General features: G+C 38.8%; 1 protein-coding gene across 1 annotated transcript in view; it reads left to right on the forward strand.

The window, feature by feature from the left end:
• Nucleotides 1-19,973, forward strand: part of Mcm7 (minichromosome maintenance 7) — a 224,013-nt gene that overhangs the window by 44,876 nt on the left and 159,164 nt on the right. The window contains exon 4 of the mRNA XM_067108054.1: nt 5,629-5,753. Within this exon, the coding sequence (XP_066964155.1) occupies nt 5,629-5,753 (125 nt within the window). The remainder of the gene's footprint in view (nt 1-5,628; nt 5,754-19,973) is intronic.

Below are 19,973 nucleotides of genomic sequence, written 5' to 3' on the forward strand. Positions count from 1 at the left end.
TATTGTGTGCTGGCTGTACAACCAGATTTCGGTGAAATACTATCACTGATTTCAAGTAGCCTTCAAGCTTACAACTATTCAGGATCAGTATTTTATAGTTTTTGTTGTTAAGGTCTGATTCAAGTTTTATCATATTTCGCTAAGTGAATTTGCAATCGGTTAATTAACTCTCTTCTACCAAATAGTGTATTATAATGTAAATATCGTGTTCCTTACCAAACTGATGTTTTCAGTGGTGAATACATATCTGCAAGTCTCAAACAATGTTTCATAGGAATTGAATCATGTTTGTGTGATGATATTTTGTGTACTTCATAACAATCATTGGCAAAGAATTTATTAAAACATCTTCGTATTACACTTTACTTTGAAAAAGTGTAAGGGCAGAACATAGTAAGGAGAGAAATTATTTATTTTGGTGGCGATGGGCTTTTGAATAAATTGACTTTCTTGACAGCCGAGAATTGGCGCCCAGTGCCCAGGAGCACTCACTAGCTTTGGCGCCCAGTGCCCAGGGCTGCTCACTAGCTTCCTAAACTACTAGCTTGCCTGGTGCCATCTGCAACCTGGGAGCACCCAGTGCCAGTTCCCGATCATCTGGTGCCAACTCTTCCCATATTAATTTTTTCTCTGCTGCTACTAGCCCTCTTATCTTCTCCCACACCTGGCTCCCTCGCTTCCTTCCCATGCCTTTGCCAGTTTTATGTATGGGTTAACAAAAGTTAACCTTGTGATAATGAAGTGTTGTGCAGTGGAGAAGGTGATTATCCAGCCCGTTGGTTCTCCTAGACTCAAGTCACTGTCATACTCCCCTAAACCTGGGAGAAGTCATACTGAAAGTCCAATGGAGGCTGACGGGAAGTTCCCCAGGTAGTTCCCCCTCAGTTGAGCTTGTTGTATGGTCCCAGGTTGCGACAGACAGCCGCAGAAAAGGCGTCTTGCTGGAAGTGTAGGGGACGAGGTGACTATCAGGCCCGTTGGATCTCTTAGACCAAAGGTCACTGTCCTTCTCCCCTAAACCTGGGAGAAGACATACTTGCAGTCCAAGGGGGTTTGCCCCCGGTTAGTTCCCCCTTCCCCCTCAGCTGAGCCTGTTTTTTGGTCCCAGGCCTTGGTGGACAACCATTGAAAAAGTGATATAGATTCTGGTTTGGAAGTCCACTGTGTTTGTCTCCTGAACTTCCAGTTGTGGAGCGCCAGTATTTGGCGCCAAAACATTTCCAGGGTTCATAAGCGCCCAAGAACTTCAACGTCCAGTGGCTCCAGAGTGCCCCCTGACACTCCTAGATGGAAGGAAAGTGATACTGTATACTGAAGGTCCAAAGGAGTTTGGTGGGGTTTGCTTACTTGAATACATATTGCTTGACTGAAGGGTGGTGAAATGCATTGAAGTGAGGTTCAGTTGGCCTGCTTGGAACGCTGTATTTTGAGGAGTCTGGTGTTGATGCACGATAACTTATAAATCTTACATATGCTAATTTTCTTTTTAATATGATGAAAAACGATGAATTGACATAGAATATTGTTATAAATATGGAGAAGTCAGATATATTAAGTAAGGAAATTGGGAATAGTGGTCCCCCCCCCCCCTTTCAAATGAATGGTTTCATGCGAGTAACATAGGTTGATATTCAGCTTCTAAATTTTGATTATGATAAACAAAATGTAATACATGTAATACTGTACTAATAAATACTATTGTGTTTCAATGCTGTTTACACAAAACCTATAAGCCTGCAAGTTTTGTACTAAAAGAAAACCCTCTTCAGACAGAAAATAATGGTGTAGGCCAAGTCACCAGTGAGGTGGCTCAGCTGCAGTAAAGTCCTGTTTTGGTTTTATAAGCTCCGAAGAGAGTAGATATTTTTCTGACCGACAAGGATAGAGCTGATCCACTTCTGTCAGATCCTACCTGGCCGTTGAAGTTGTCCTTTTTGGTTGACATCATATCCCACATGAATGAAATGAACTTGAAATTTAAGGGAAAGGATAACCTTATCTGTGCTCTCTACAGAATCATCAAAAGACATCGGAGAACGCTATCATTGTTTGAAGCACAACTGGAAGTAGGAAATTTCTTTCAGTTTCAGTGTTTTAAAGAGTTTTGTGCTGGAATCGCAGATGTCGACCTCTTTCCAAAGAAGATTATTCGTGACTTAAGCATGTTCTTGGAGAGATTTTCAGATCTCAACAGAATTCATTTTATTGTAACCTTGACAACAACATACCAGTTGAACTACAGTTGAAGCTCGTTGATATCCAAGCAAATGACTTGTTGAAAGAGAAGCACAGCGAAGGAAACATGTCAACAAGAGAAACTGCAAAAGAAACACCGAAGCATCCAGAATTCATTTGCTGTGGGAAAACAACAGAAGAGACTCTGAAAGGATCTGCTGGCAAGTCTACAGATTTACCACACCATAATTCATTACCTTGCACTGCTATAGAGAATAAAACTGCTGTATAAACACTATATTTCTCTACCAAAACATGAACATTGGCCAGTTGTTGACCAGTGCTAGTGTGCTAGAGAAGCAAGTCATAAAGAAAATGGAGAAGACTTAATAAAAGATTAATTTTCATGATGCAACCACCCTTTTTAATAATAAAATAATAAGAATGATGATCAGGAAACAATGATTACTGAAAGGCTGAAGAGTTTTAAAAATACATCATCATTATCTTTGACACACTGGCTACTACCAGTGAAGGTATGAGCACACCTTGGAATGAAGGGAAAGTTTAGAGTAATGTTTTGCAGGTAATTTTTCAGTATTGATGTTTTGCAGATAATTGTGCATCATAGTCTAGTTTGGAGATACAGTTAGAAAATTTTCCGTTAACTACAACACTAAGATATATTTTAATGATAATTAACTCTTACACCATAGTCTAGTTTGGCGAGAGAGAGTTAGAAATTTTTCCATTAACAATAACACTTAACCCTTAAACGCCTGTTGGACGTAGCAAACGTCGACTAAAATTGTCTGTTGAATGCCGAGTGGACGTAGCAAACGTCGACTACAAAAAATTTCAACCTTCGGTCAACTTTGACTCGACCGAAATGGTTGAAAAACGCAATTGTAAGCTAAAACTCTTACATTCTAGTAATATTCAATCATATACCTTCATTTTGCAACAGATTGGAAGTCTCTAGCACAATATTTCGATTTATGGTGAATTTTTGAAAAAACTTTTTTCTTACGCCAGCCTTGTAACTGCGAAAATTTCAGAAATTCTTTCATCATTTGTCCTAATTTTTGTACTGTTCTATATTAGCATTTCATAAAGTTTTATATATGAAAATGTGCGCAATTTCATGTACAATACAACAAAAAATAACTTATGGTTGTAGCTTTTATCAGTTTTGAAATATTTTCATATAAATCACGATAACTGCCAAAATTTCAACCTTCGGTCAACTTTGACTCAACCGAAATGGTCAAAAAACGAAATTGTAAGCTAAAACTCTTACATTCTAGTAATATTCAATCATTTACCTACATTTTGCAACAAATTGGAAGTCTCTAGCACAATATTTCGATTTATGGTGAATTTTTTAAAAAACCTTTTTCCCTTACGTCCGCGCCAGAAATTCTTTAGTCACGTTGTCGTAATGTTTGCACTATTTTATATTAGTCGTTACATAAAGTTTTATATATGGAAATGTGCGCAATTTCATGTAGAATACAACAGAAAATAACTCATGGTTGTAGCTTTTATCAGTTTTGAAATATTTTCATATAAATCATGATAACTGCTGTAATTTCAACCTTCGGTCAACTTTAACTCGACCAAATGGTAAAAACGCAATTATAAGCTAAAACTCTTACATTCTAGTAATATTAAATCATGTACCTTCATTCTACAACAAACTGGAAGTCTCTAGCACAATATTTCGATTTATGGTGAATTTCTGAAAAAAATTTTTTCCTTACGCTCTGCGCTGCGACAACTCAGCCGAACATCTCAGAAATTCTTTTTCGTCATGTTGTCGTAATGTTTGCATCGTTTTACATTAGTCGTTACATAAACTTTTATATATGAAAATGTGCGCAATTTCATGTAGAATACAACAGAAAATAACTCATGGTTGTAGCTTTTATCAGTTTTGAAATATTTTCACATAAATCACGATAACTGCCAAAATTTCAACCTTCAGTCAACTTTAACTCGACCAAATGGTCAAAACCGCAATTGTAAGCTAAAACTCTTACATTCTAGTAATATTCAATCATTTACCTTCATTTTGCAATAAATTGGAAGTCTCTAGCATAATATTTTGATTTATGGTGAATTTTTAAAAAGCATTTTCCTTACGTCTCCTGCGGTAACTCGGCGAACATCTCAGAAATTCTTTAAATCACGTTGTCGTAATATTTGCACCGTTTTATATTAGTCGTTACATAAAGTTTTATATACGAAAATGTGCACAATTTCATTTACAATACAACAAAAAATAACTCATGGTTGTAGCTTTTATCAGTTTTGAAATATTTTCATATAAATCACGATAAATAGAAAAATTTGACTTTCGGTCAACTTTAACTCGACCGAAATGGTCGAAAACTGCGATTGTAAGCTAAAACACTTACAGTCTAGTAATATTCAATCAATTAGCTTCATTTTTCAACAAACGGGAAGTCTCTAGCACAATATTTCGATTTATGGTGAATTTTTGAAAAAAAAAAAAAGTTTTACGTCCATGACGTTACTTAATTCATGCATCATTTTGTGATAATATTTTCTCTGTGTTGCTTTGATCGTTTTAAAATTTGTTATATACCAAAATCATCGCAATTTAGTGTACAATACAACTGAAAAAATTAAGTCATTAGCTTTAACCGTTTTAATTACAGCGATTTGTATACAATTATATACGAGTTTTTTTTCGCTGTCATATATTCCAATATTTATATATGATAATGATATTTTTTTCATTTCTGATGGTTGCATACTAAACTTCAGGCAATGACAAAAAAATGAGCCAAAATGAACCTTAATCTTAAAAACTAAGCGTGCTGTGATTTTTTGAAAAAACTTTTTTCCGCTTGTGCTAACTCACGAGCAACGCCCGACATACGGGAGACGTTTTTGTAAATAGGGCTTCAGCGTTAAAGGGTTAAGATAAATTCTAATGAAATACTGACTAGATACATTCATGAATGCCATACGATGCCATAGATTTTATTTTTGAGTAGTCAATTTTAAGATTTTATTGCCAGGTTGTCCCCTTAATTTCAAATCCTTTGATTTCATATAAAACCAGAAAAATGTTTTATTCTGCATAAGGATGTCACTGTTATGTATGTTGTCATTTTGAGTAAATAGAAGTCTTCATTGTTATTGAATGATGCATTTTTATTCCATAACATCCTTTAAGTTTGGAGGTCTATACATTTAAGTTTATTTGTATTTTAACATTTGAGGCTATATGATGTTTACTCTTTAGTAAAATATATCTTAGCTTGTTAGAAATGTCTTATGCTTTATTTTGTGAATGATATGGACCAAGTACTATGAATTTTGGAAAATTTTTTACATATTTCAAGTTATATACGTGAAAATTAGTTTTCTCTATTTTCAGTGAAATGTACAAAGTAAAATTGGTTTCTCATTAATTGTTAGACTGTGGCAAGGGATGCACTAGATGTCTACATTGAACATCGTCTTATGATGGAACAACGAATTAGGCAGCCTGGAGAAGTAAGGGATATCCGCAATCGCTATCCTCCAGAATTGATGAGGAGATTGTAAGTGTTTATTTTATTTTATTTTATTTATTTATTTATTTTTATTTTTATTTTTTATTTTTACTTTTTTTGAAGACAGCATAGACTTTCCCTGACTTATGACTTGATCAAGTTCTGACTATTCCACTCAAGTTTTTGAATGTGATATTAATTACTCTGGTTACTTATGCAATATTATGGTACATAATGTCTGGTGTGGTGTAATGGAATTAATGTATCTTCCAAAGTCAGATTTGGATATGTAATTGTATTTGATCAATTATTGTATTACTATGAATTATTAGAGTTTTTATTCTATGACTATTATTTTTAATTTTAGTAAATTTACTGTATATCATTACAGTTGTCCATGAAAACAAAGGGTGACCACAGAAATTTTAAATTCACAAAGAACTTAATCTCCCAGAACTTAAGTCCTGGTACTGTAGTGTATCATTGACCATGAATTTGATCAATATTTAGTATAAACAGTTGATTATCATACTGTGCATAATGCAGTACAATACAATGTACCTTTATCAGTGAACAGCACAGTATTAACATTGCAGCATAAGGTTACAGAGAGAGCTAGCACATTATACATGTAGTTTACTTGTAAGTTTTCAAGATACTAAAGGTATACATATTTAACTAGTTTATTTTATATACCATATACTGTATGTTACTAGATTTCTAAAAATAGATTGAAGGAGGGGGTAGGATTAGTTTGACCAATGTGAAGTATATTGTGATTTCTGTTTGACGTATTTACTTTTACATTACTTTAAAAATTCTTATGGTGTAATTTTTTTTTTTTTTTTTTCTAAAATTTCCTTAACTTTCAATATATATTTGTTCATACAGAAACAAACCATCGGTCTTTATGTATGGGGGGGAAATCTGCTCCCAACTGTTGACAATGTACTCCCAGACATTTTCGATCGGGTTCAAGTCGCATGGTTTGCTCAGCCAGGGAAGCAGAACAATGTCATGCTGTTCAGCATACCATGCTCAGACAATCCTCGCAGTATGGATGGAACAGTTATCCTGAAAGAAATAATATAATTGATTAACCATATTGTTAGAACATGGTGGAAGGAGAAAAATTTACATTTTCAGTATAAATGGCAACAAAATAATGTGGTTTAATATGCAAAAGGAGTCACAATAATGATTAATAAAAGGGCTTGAGTAATAGAGGAGGAGGAGACTTGGGAGTTGTGTTTATAAGAAAACAGTAAACCCCCCATATTCATGGAGGAGATACATTCCAGGCCCCCCTGCGAATAGTTAAAATCTGCGAATACTTGCTACCCCGCCTCTAAAAATGCTTATAACTGCCTATCTTGAAAGTTCAAATACCATCAAATAAACCTTAAATTATTATCCTATTACTGTAATAATCTTTGAAATTATATTATTAATATTTCAAAGTCATCTTAAACATTAGTACCCTAATTAAAAATATATACATACGTACTTAAAGCCTTCCAGCCAAAGCAGAGAGAAAGAGCTACCACTTCGACTTATATTCAACAAGGCTGGCTGAGGCAAAAGAAAGAGAGAGAGAGAGGAGAGTTTATCTCTTAAATCTCTCTGACAACAAGAAGATGTGTTTTTTGCCTTCCAAAAATGTATTACCTTTACTACACGGTCTTAAAATGCTATGAACACACACACACAGTATCTTTTCCAGAGAGAGAGAAAAAAAAAAAAGGCCTGAACTAAGTATCTATTTATCTATCTATCCATTTCTCAATCTACCCTTTGGCAAGAGTGAGAGAGAGAGGAGAATAACTCCTTACGATATCAAAAGATTGAAATCCCTGAGCTTATGAGGACAACACTATTTCTTCCCCTCCGGCCAATATGTCAAACTGTTAGGTAAATTGACATTTACCCTCCCCCCTCCTTTCTCAAAAGTCAGCATAAAAAGACTGGGAATCACTGTTTGCTTGTTTAAAATGTTAAAAATTTATTACACAAATGCATGGAAAATATATTATATATATATATATATATATATATATATATATATATATATATATATATATATATATATATATATATATATATATATATATATATATGACTTTTTATCACATCACCGTGATTCATATACAGTCGGTAAGCTACAAACGTCCTTTAATATCCAATTCGCTCTACCTCGAAATAATAAATTTTCATATATGTTACGAAGGGGAATTTTTTAGTTGATAATAAGTTAAATCGTCCCGTGGGCTCGAACCAGCAAAGGACAAGAACTCAGGACTACAGTGGATGCATTAACCCACACGGCCAGCAAGTGAGGTATAAGTGGATATTGGCTCCCATATACAAATCCCCGTCGAACTCAGGTGTTTGTATTTAGAGACGATATCCGCCCACCTCTGCCATGTTGACCATTTAGTGCGTTTGTCGCACGCAGCCATATTATGACTTTTTATCACATCACAGTGATTCATATACAATCAGTAAGCTACAAACGTCCTTTAATATCCAATTTGCTCTACCTCGAAATAATATATTTTGATATATGTTACCAAGGGGAATTTTTAGTTGATAATAAGTTAAAGTTACGTCCCGTGGGCTCGAACCAGCGAAGGACAAGAACTCAGGACTACAGTGGATGCATTAACCCACACGGCCAGCAAGTGAGGTATAAGTGGATATTGGCTCCCATATACAAATCCCTGTCGAACTCAGGTGTTTGTATTTAGAGACGATATCCGCCCACCTCTGCCATGTTGACCGTGTAGTGCGTTTGTCTCACGCAGCCATATTATGACCCTTTATCACATCACTGTGATTCATATACAATCAGTAAGCTACAAACGTCCTTTAATATCCAATTCGCTCTACCTCGGAAATAGTATATTTTGATATATGTTACCGAAGGGGAATTTTTTAGTTGATAATAAGTTAGTCGTCCCGTGGGCTCCAACCAGTGAAGGACAAGAACTCAGGACTACAGTGGACGCATTAACCCACACGGCCGTGTGGGTTAATGCGTGCACTGTAGTCCTCACCAGGAAGTAACTCTTTTTGGTGGTGTTGGCTACTGCCAAGCGGACTAGTGAGCTGCAAGCATTAGACAAAAGCGTGGGCTTTGCACAAGGGGACGCAGTCTGCTCCTTCTCTCTTGGGTTTCTTGCCAAGAACGAAGATCCTTCCATACCTCGGCCTTGTTCATTCACCACAAGGAACCTAATGGATCTTCTTGGACCAGAGGAAGAGAGACTTCTTTGCCCTGTGAGAGCTCTCAGGTACTACCTGCATCGAACATGGAAGATAAGAGGACCTTTGAACAACCTCTGGTGTTCTGTAAGGAACCCATCTAGGCCTCTTTTGAAGAATGCCATATCCTTTTTCCTGAGAGATGTGACTTCTGAAGCACACACACTTAAGATTCAAGAGGACGCCATACCTTTAGTTAAGGTTAAGGCTCATGAGATTAGGGCAGTTGCAACATCTCTGGCCTTTAGATATCCTTTTTCCTGAGAGATGTGGCTTCTGAAGCACACCCACTAAGATTCAAGAGGACGCCATACCTTTAGTTAAGGTTAAGGCTCATGAGATTAGGGCAGTTGCACCATCTGTGGCCTTTAGACATATGTCTCCTCTATGCTATGGTCGACGTTTTGGAGATGCAGGTCTGTCTTTGCTTCACATTGCCTAAAAGATGTGGAAACTGATTTTGAAAATTGTAGCACGTTAGGACCTTGATCTGTGGCCGGCATGGTGTTGGGAAAGGAAGCATAGGGGGCTATCTGTCCCTCTTACTATTTCCTTGCGTTGGTATAAGGTTTTGAGTTTAAGGGAAGTCTTGTGGTACATGGTCTGGGTGTGGTTTTTATTATAGTGTAGGTGACAGCATTGTTTTTAATTTTGATCTGGTCTGCGCCCAGGGCAAGGGCACATTTTTAAACTGCTAACATTCAGAGAATTTCCTTTGTTACAAAGTTCCCACTATTGTAGGGCAACCCCTGGCTCATCACCACATCCACTATAAGTTGAGTGCCGACCAGAGGCAGTATCCACCTGTAGCAGCTCTCTTAACAAGTAAGGAAACAACAAGCATTTGTTAAATGCTAGTTGCGCAGCAGTTAAAATTTGAAGTTCGTGGTAGCAATTCATTTGCTTATAATGCAGATAACTACCCCGCCCTCTATCAGGGAACAATAGGTACAACGTAACAGACATTGTCACTTCGACATCAGCATAGAGTGTTTTGGTGGTTGAATTTAAGGTTTTTTCTTCGTTTTTCCCAAGGATTTGGTGAAGTACTGATCGTGTTGGTAGTTTTTTCAGCTTAGCCTAGTGGATTTTCTGCAATTTCTTTTTTGCATTAGATATTGTAGGGAGGGTTGCAAGACCCAGTAACCAAAGTAACCTACGATAGTCATACGATCTGTGCAAAATGTAGAGGTCAAGACTGTTCAGTAGATCTCACTAGTACTGGATGTGATGGATGGGATGAGAAGAAATGGAAAGTTTTGAGGTCTCATTTGGATAAATTAGACAGAGATAGGAAGAGGAAGGCGGCTGTTAGAGCCGAAAGTAGAGCTCAGAATGTAGAACCTGTCATTAACATTCATTTCACTGACCGTAACATTCTTCCTTGTCCTGCCCTTATTTTATCCCCCATCCTTAGTCCTCCTAATAATTCTCCATCAACTCCTATTTTTGGCTCCCAGGCTTCTGAACCTGATGCCGTAGCCAGCCTCGAGAGTAAATTTGATCACAAATTCAATCTTGTAGTTAATACAGAGTTGGCTTAATCACTTGAAGTCCTCATGGACGAAGTACAAAGTATTAAACAAGTGCCAGTGGAGGAGGTGACTGTCTGTCCTGCTGACGCTTCCAGACAAAGGTCACACACACTCCCCTGATCCTGGAAGTAGACATACCGGTGGTCCAAAGAAGGTTAGTGGGGTTTTCGCACAGGCACTCACCCCCTCATCTGATTCAATGCTTTGTGGTTTTGACAGCTGTTGGAAAGGCGTCATAGTGAGTGCCCACCAGTTATCGTCTGACTCCGATAGTGATTCTTGTGAAAATAGAGGCGTTTTTGATGCTTTCCGTGAGAATTTCTTCCCTTGAAGAGACGTCATGGTAGAGAGGACTCTCCCATTTCACTGAAGTGTGCTAGAGACCCTTCTGCTAGCCCACAACCAGGTTGCAGTATGTGACGCAGCCCCTTTCACCATTTCGCCTGAGCGTTCTCATGCAGAACTTCAGTTCTCAGCTCCTGAGTGCTCTTCTTCTTCTGGACGCCCACATGAACAGCCAGATGGTTCGCCTGAATTCCTTCCAGTCTTCGAGCACCCGCCTTGAGCAAGCTCGGCGCCAACTGAATGCCCACCTACATCTTCTTCACCCTCTCTCGTGACTGAAGCAGTTAGATGTACTGGGTCTACTTCATAAGGCTCCCACTTCGCATAGGCCTTCTCAAGATCTTGCGTTGTCTCCTGTTTCTTCAGCAGAGGAAGAAGTAGTAAAGAGCCTCCTCCTGCAGCATATGCTTCCCTGATGAGGTATTTTTTGGCAATCTTCCCCTCTCACTTCCAACCAGCTGCTCCAGTGTCACTTGCTTCCATGTTTCTGATGAGGAACCAAGCAGATTCTAGTTTGCACAAACCTAAGGTGGCTCTCTCTTCGTCCGCAAGAAAGGCGCTCAAGGAGGTAGAAGACTGGTTGTCCATGAAAAGGGAGCAAGGGAAGGCTGCTTTTGCCTTTCCCCCTGCAAGACTGACGCCCAGGAGATATCTTTCCTACTTGACTGTAGAAGCTTCGTCCTTGGGAGGTGCTGCCTCCTGCCAAGGTGACTTCTTAGGTTTTATAGACTCGGCCCAATATTCGGCATTTTCATCTGGTAAGGTTTTCTTCACTTCATCGGATTTCAACCACTTTGTGAAGCACTTGTTCAAAGAACTGGAAGTGTTTAGCGTTATGGACTGGTCGATAGGAGCGCTTATTAGAAAAATTGAAGATCATGACTTTTTAGCGATTGGCTGGGCATGTTATCCTGAGCAAATAAGGCAGTAAGGGATGGCTCCTCTGAAGTAGCAGGTCTTTTCGTCATCAAGAGTATTGAAGGAGTAGTCGTTCTCCTTCATCACAAGAGGAGTGACATCTGTCCAGAAGTCTGTGCTTTTGTACTCTCCTTTGGACAAACAGTCTTTGTTCCCTCAATTGGCAGTTAAGGAAATTGCCACTGATTTGCAGAAAAAAATTACCCAAGACTTACTGGAACAGTCATTGAAGTACTCCAAGGATCTTTCTGCCTTTTCTCTAAATCTCTCTCTCCTCCGCAGCAGCATCCCTTTCGGGAGGGCAGACAGAGTTCCTTGAGACCCCACTTCAAGGTGCATTTCTCCGCGAAGTCCATCAAGAGGATTTCAGCCAAGGCCTCTGCCAAAAAGTGACTCCCCCATCTTTTGTGCACCTGTGGGGGCCAGACTCTCCCTTCTTAGGAAGAGGTGGAATGCCAGAGGCATGGGACCTTGGACAGTTAAGGTTCTCAGAGAGGGTTACCCGATCCCTTTCTTTGAGTACCTTCCTCTCGTGAATTCGCCAATCACATTGATAATATACTCGAAGGGTTCCGAGAAGTTCGTAGCTCACGGAGGAAGTGTCATCCCTCCTAAGGAAATGGGCCATAGAGGTAGTGGAGGACTGGAATTCAAGAGGATTCTACAACCGCATGTTCATGGTCCCCAAGTCATCGGGGAGGATGGAGCCCTGTCCTCGATTAAAGTGCTTTTAACTTCTTCATACAGAAGACAAAGTTCAAGATGGAGACATATCAGTCAGTGTTATCCTCCATCCAACAGGGCAACTGGATGATAACCCTCTACTTGCAGGACGCGTATTTCCACATTCCAGTAAACTCAGAGTGCAGGAAATACCTGAGATTTGTCTTCAGGGGCGGAGTCTTCCAGTTTAGTGCTCAATTTTGGTCTCTCCATTTGCAAGATGGCTTCATCTCCTAGGTATCAACATAAGCTTATACCTAGACGACTTGCTCCTCTGCTCCCTGTCACAGGAGCAATGCACGAAGGATCTGCAGAGTACCCTTCTTCTCGCCGAGGAACTCGGACTTTTAATAAGTCAAGAAAAGTCTCAACTAGCTCCAACTCAGGAGATTCTCTATTTAGGGATGAGGATCACTCTGAGTTTTCGGGCTCTTCCCTCCCCAAAGAGGATAGAGTCCTGCTTTCAGTCGGTACAGGACCTTTCGCTTCCAGTTTGCTCAGCGAATCGATAGATGAGTCTGCTTGGAACCCTCTCATCCATGGAACAGTTTGTGGAGCTAGGAAAACTTCATATGAGGCCCCTTCAGTTCTTTCTACGAGCAAGCTGGGATAGAAGAAAGCAACTGGACACAGTGGCTTTCACAGTTACGAACGAGGTAAAGGATGATTCTGGTTGTGGACGCCCAGGAAAAGACTTTTAGAGGGAAAGTCTCTGCATCTGCTGAGCCCCGACCTCCCCTTTTATGCAGATGCCTCAGACCAGGGTTGGGGAGCTCCACTGGACACTCTGGAAGTTTCCGGCACATGGTCTCCGGAGCAAAGGAAGCTTCACATAAACGACAAGGAGTTTTCTGCCAATCATCTGGGCCTGAAGCATTTTGTGAAAGCAGTAGCAAACAGAACCATGGTGGCACATTCCCAAAACACCACGGCTCTCTCCTATGTCAGGAATCAGGGCGGAACCCACTTGTTTTCCCTTTGTCAGGCAGCGAAGGAGCTGCTCATTGGGGCAGACCAGAATTGGGTCAGGCTTACCACCAGGTTCATCCAAGGGAAGATGAATGTCTTGACAGACAGTTTAAGTCGACGAGGTCAAGTCCTCCTGACAGAGTAGACTCTAAACTCAAGTGTCTGCGACAGCCTCTGGAAGTTGTTGGGCAGGCCGACAGTGGACCTGTTTGCTAGATCGAAGCATTACCGTCTTCCTCTTTTTTGTTCCAGTCCCGGACCCTCTGGCATGGGCAACGGATGCCATGGTGATAGACTGGTCAAACCTGGACCTCTATACCTTCCCCCCATTCAACATGGTGAGGGGGTTTCTCAACAAGTTCAAGACTCCCAGCAATGTTTTGATGACCCTCATAGCACCCTTTTGGCCTCTCAAAAAATGTTTCCTGGACCTTCTAAAGCTTCTTGTGGATTTTCCAAGGCTATTTCCTCAAAGTGCACATTTCAAACAGCCTCATCTTTGGAAATTTCATTAAGGAATATCTGCTCTAGCTCTGACAGGCTTCAGACTATCTAGGGACTTGTCAGAGTGAAGTGTTTTCCAAAGCAAGCTGCGGAAGCTATTTCTAGATGTACATATAAGTCTACCAGGACAAGTGATCTGCCTTCCACAGGTGGTGCAGCAGCAATAACATCTCGTCTGCTAAAACCACTGAAACCCAAGTAGCAGACTTTCTGTTTTTTCTCAGGACCCTCAAGGGACTCTGTCCAGTGACTTGTCCAGTGACTATTAGGGGCTACAGGTCTATGCTTGGATCAGTTTTCAAGCATAGAGAAGTGGACTTGGCCTCTAATAAAGACCTGATGGATCTGATTAAATCTTTCGAGACTACTTAACCCTCTAACGCCGAGCCTCTGTTTACAAAATCGTCTCTCGTATACTGGTGGCGTTAGGGAGTTAATCGCCAAGTGGAATTTTTTTTTTTTTTTTTTTTTTTTTTTTTTTCAAAAAATCACAGCATGCTTAGTTTTTAAGATTAAGAGTTCATTTTTGGCTCCTTTTTTGTCATTGCCTGAAGTTTAGTATGCAACCATCAGAAATGAAAAAAAATATCATATATAAATATTGAAATATATGACAGCGCAAAAAAAATTTTTCATATATAATTTTATACAAGTTGCGCTGTGAGCAAAACGGTTAAAGCTAACGGGTTATTTTTTTTCTTTGTATTGTACACTAAATTGCGATGATTTTGGTATATAACAAATTGTAAAACGATCAAAGCAACACAGAGAAAATATTATCATAAAATGATGCATGAATTTGTAACACGCGGACGTAAAAAAATGTTTTTTTCAAAAATTCACCATAAATCGAAATATTGTGCTAGAGACTTCCCGTTTGTTGAAAAATGAAGCTAATTGATTGAATATTACTAGACTGTAAGTGTTTTAGCTTACAATTGCAGTTTTCGACCATTTCGGCTGACCGAAAGTCGAATTTTTTCTATTTATCTTGATTTATATGAAAATATTTCAAAACTGATAAAAGCTACAACCATGAGTTATTTTCTGTTGTATTGTACATGAAATTGCGCACATTTTCATATATAAAAGTTTATGTAACGACTAATATAAAACGGTGCAAACATTACGACAACATGACGAAAGAATTTCTGAGATGTTCGGCTGAGTTACCGCGCGGACGTAAGAAATTTTTTTTTTTTTTTTTTTTTTTTTTTTTTTTTTTTTTTTTCCATAAATCAAGTATTGTGCTAGAGACGCCCAATTTATTGCAAAATGAAGGTAAATGATTGAATATTACTAGAATGTAAGAGTTTTAGCTTACAATTGCATTTTTTCAACCATTTCGGTTGGAGTTAAAGTTGACCGAAGGTTGAAATTTTGGCAGTTATCGTGATTTATGTGAAAATATTTCAAAACTGATAAAAGCTACAACCATGAGTTATTTTCTGTTGTATTCTACATGAAATTGCGCACATTTTCATATATAAAAGTTTATGTAATGACTAATGTAAAACGATGCAAACATAACGACAACGTGACAAAAGAATTTCTGATATGTTCGGCCGAGTTACTGCGCGCAGACGTAAGGATTTTTTTTTTGTTTTTCCTCCAGAAATTCACCATAAATCGAAATATTGCGCTAGAGACTTCCAGTTTGTTGCAAAATGAAGGTAAATGATTGAATATTACTAGAATGTAAGAGTTTTAGCTTACAATTGCGTTTTTCGACCATTTCGGTCGAGTCAAAGTTGACCGAAGGTTGAAATTTTTTGTAGTCGACGTACAGTACGTCCACTCCGCACCCAACAGACAATTTTAGTCGACATATGATACGTCCAGTCGGTGTTTAAGGGTTAACAGGTGAAGGGCGACTACATGGCATGGAATCTGGACGTAGTACTTCAATGGTTAATGGGTCCTGCCTTTGAGCCTCTCCATACCATTTCACTCAAGAATTTGACAAAGAAGACTTTTTCTAGTAGCCTTGGCAACTGCCAAGAGGGTGAGTGAGTTGCAGGTTATAGACAAGCACATCAGTTTCTCTAAGGAAGATGCTGTCTGCACCTTTGTGGTTGGCTTCCTAGCTAAGAACGAGTCCCCGTCTAATCCCTGGCCATGCTCATTTTCTATTAAAAACCTCATGGACATTCCAGGACCAGAGAAGGAGGAAAGGGTCCTTTGCCCAGTGAGGGCACTTTAAGGTATTACTTAGACAGGACAAAGAGGATCAGAGGTCCTGCCAGTAACCTCTGATGTACCATCAATAACCCACCGAAACCTATGTCTAGAATGCGCTGTCGTTTTTTCTGAAGTCTTATCATTGAGGCACTCTCAAATAGATGTCCTGCCTTCCTTTAAGGTGAGAGCATGCGATATTAGGGCTGTCGCCACTTCATATGCTTTTAGGCATAGTACAGTAAACCCCCAGTGTTCGCTGGGAATGCGTATCACGAATCGTTAACACCCCCTTCTAAAAACACTATAACTGCCTATCATTTCTAAAAACGCTATAACTGCCTATCATGAAAGTTCAAATACCAAATGTATACTTAATGTTTCATCTTGCATCAAGTATACCTCAAATTATTATCCTATTACAGACAGTCCCCGGTTATCGGCGGGGGTTCCATTCCCAATAGCGTGACGATAACCGAAAATTGGCAGTAATAGTGCTGATCCCTGGTTATTGACGCTGGTATCCGGTTATCGGCTCTGCCAATAACCGGGGATTATCACATATCGGTGCTGAAAATCCAGTTGTCGTTACCACTAGACAAGCACCGTAAAACCGGATTGCCAACAACTGAGGCCGCTGATAACCGGGGACTGCCTGTACTCTATTAATCTTTAAAATTATATTATTTCAAAGTCATTTTAAACAGTATCCTTAAAAAAATACACATACTTCTAATTAGCCCTTCCAGCAAAAACAGAGTGAGTTACCACTATGACTTAATTCAGCCTTATGCTGGCACGGGCAAAAGAGAGAGAGAAAGTGAGAGTGTATCTCTTTAATTTCTTGAGGAATGTTAATCCATGTCTCTACTACCTGCTGGTATAGCAACTGACGACAAAAAATTTTATATCATTGTTTTTTGTCTCCCAAAGATGTATTACCTTTACTGCACATTTTTAAAACTATGGACACACACACATACACACACAAACAGTGTGCATTATGTGTTAATACCAGTTGGTTAAAAAGACTCACCCCTCTCTCCAAAGCATTCAGGAAAAGATTGGAAAATAGATGAGTTAAAAGAATTTATATTGAACTTTTCTTTAGTGAGCTGATATTTTGCTGTTTACATTAATATTTGAAAATTAGTAAATCATTTAAATAGCATGAACAATTATTACATTTGCATTAAAATTCTCTCATCTCAGTAAAAGAGAGAGAGAGAATAAAAGGTTGAATTAAGTATCTATTTATCTATCTATCCATTTCTCACATTCTACCCTTTGGAGAGAGAGGAGAACTAAGAAAGGAAGGAAGGGAGAAATAATTTCACCATGAAGTGCAAAATCTTTACCCTTGTGTCAGATTAGTCAAGTAACTTGACATAATTGACAGGTTCCCCACCTTGATCGCAACCTTTGAGGAGAAGACAGGGAAAGAATTTATATTGAAATAAAATCTTACTAATTCACTATATTTTCTGTATATACATTAATATTAATATCATTTGAAAATTAGTAAATCATTCATTATTATACAAAAATAAACATATGTATGCATAACAATTCTCTCATCTCAGTGAGAGAGAGAGAAACTGAGAAAGGATGGGAGAAGAGAGAGAATTATAGTTTTTCATTTAATGATGTTATTTAATCTTACTTTAAACGGTATCAATATTTGAAAATTAGTACTGTAAATCATTATTTTATCAAAATGTATATGTAGGTACAGTACAGTAATTTAGTCATGAAAATATGAAAATACAGAATATTGTTGCATGAAAAAATCTGGGAAGGGGCAAGTTTTTGTTTTCCTGCGAATAATTTATAGATTGGTTCCACAGAAAATCCTGCGAAATAGAATGCGAATACGGGGGGTTACTGTATGTTGCTCTTTGCAATCCTCGAGTCGACATACTGGAAATACCATTCCATTTTTGCCTCACACTACAGGCAGTCCCCGGTTATCGGCAGCCTCGGTTACCGGCGATCCGGTTTTACAGCGCTTGTCTAGCGACGACGATAACCAGATTTTCGTCGCTGATAACCGGTTATTGGCGCCGCTAACCAGGGATCAGTGCTAGTATTGCTGATTTTCGGTTAGCGGCGATTTTCGGTTGTCGGCATGCCGTCGGGAACGGAACCCCGCCGATAACCGGGGACTGCCTGTATCTAAAAGAAATTGAAACGATATACGAAAACCTGCAGTACCTTAAGTCTTTTGTTGATGGCTGGCTCAGTGTTGGGGGAAGAAGCATAGGAAGCAACCCTTCCTGTCTGTAACCTCTTCACCTTGAATTTTTTGGGTGTCGGGTTCTTTTTGGGGAGCCTGGGGCTACTTGTACATGAAGTGCCCACCAGTCTGTGGTAGTGGTATGATGGTTTTTAATTTTTATTGTTGCTGCTCTATATAACTATTTGATTTGGTTTATTGTATTTTGGTACTGTGCCCAGGGCAAGGGCAGTTTTTTCTCTGTTGCTTTGTAGGTGTTCAAAAGACCCCTTCACTCCAAAGCCCCCTCCCCCCCTCAAAAGTAGGGATTTATTACCCCCGTCGATGTGGGACCACCTTGACATGGTGAGGGGGCTCTTGAACCCCAGAAATTTGTTCCCGGGTATGAGTCCAAGAGTCTCATATATTAAATTTCTTTGGGCTAATTTTGTGGAATTACCCATCCAGTTTTTGTAAAATTTATTGAACTTGATAAATAAGAAAAGATATCATAGCTGGGATGGGGTTTATATCCAAAACTAAATAGTAGGAACTGTTGTAGGACCATCAACTACCTGATAATGCTCAGACCTCAGAGATATCAGATTGATATCTCAAAAGCAGAACTATTCTGCAGGGCTGGACCATGGATTCCAGCGGGGTCTGGTTCTGGGGATAGGACTCTAGGTATTCTAGCCAGTTTGCCCAGAATATTATTAGGGTGGGGATGATAGTATTCTCGCAATACCTTCGGTTCCAGCAAGCGGGTTTGGCCTGCACTTAGGCCACTCTAATCATGTTGTGCCATCCCCTGTGGAGTAGGGTAGGGATGCGGACATTTGGGAGTCGGCTATCGCTTGTGCCATTAGTGGAAGAATAAACTTCATGGAGTGCTAATGATACCTTGTTAAAGTTTTCAGGTTTAATTTTTCTCTGTTTTTTTACCTCAAATCTATATGAGAAGTAGAAATAAAGATTCGAGTAACCCTGGGCCCTTTGATGGTACTGTCTCGGCACAGTTAACGACTGCTGGAACTTCCTCCTCTGACAATCCATGAAACATTGTAGTTTAATTACACTAGAACCCTATGCAACAGTACAGAGCAAACCTTATAACCTACCTAAAAAAAATTATATATTGTCTTGACCCAGCCTTGACTCACTTTGACTCCATCTTTGGGAGTGGAAACTGACCAAAAAATATCAGTACACAAGTTGGAAAATTATTTATTGAGCAGACATTCTACAACTGAAATGTCGTTTGACATAAAAGAAAAGACATGACTTATAGAAAGAAGCCACAACAAAAAGTCAGTCTGAAGATTATTTATCAAAAAAATATATAATAAATAAAAATGAAAAACTTGATACTATGAACGATATTCAGGATACCATTGTACTTCCTGAAAATAATAATGATCCAGTTGAAAAGAATATACTATTAGACTCACTTAAAAAGAGATACCCAAAAGTACAGGATTGTGAACTGCTGTATATGATCTACCAAGTAAACAGATGAATAAACAAACATTAAAAATTGCAAAAATAAAACTTGAAGTTCAAGATCTACCTCAGAAAGTAAAAATTTTAGGCCAAACCAAAGAAGTAAGACCATAT

The sequence above is a fragment of the Macrobrachium rosenbergii genome, chromosome 8, assembly GCF_040412425.1.
Source record: "Macrobrachium rosenbergii isolate ZJJX-2024 chromosome 8, ASM4041242v1, whole genome shotgun sequence".
NCBI lineage: Eukaryota > Metazoa > Arthropoda > Malacostraca > Decapoda > Palaemonidae > Macrobrachium > Macrobrachium rosenbergii.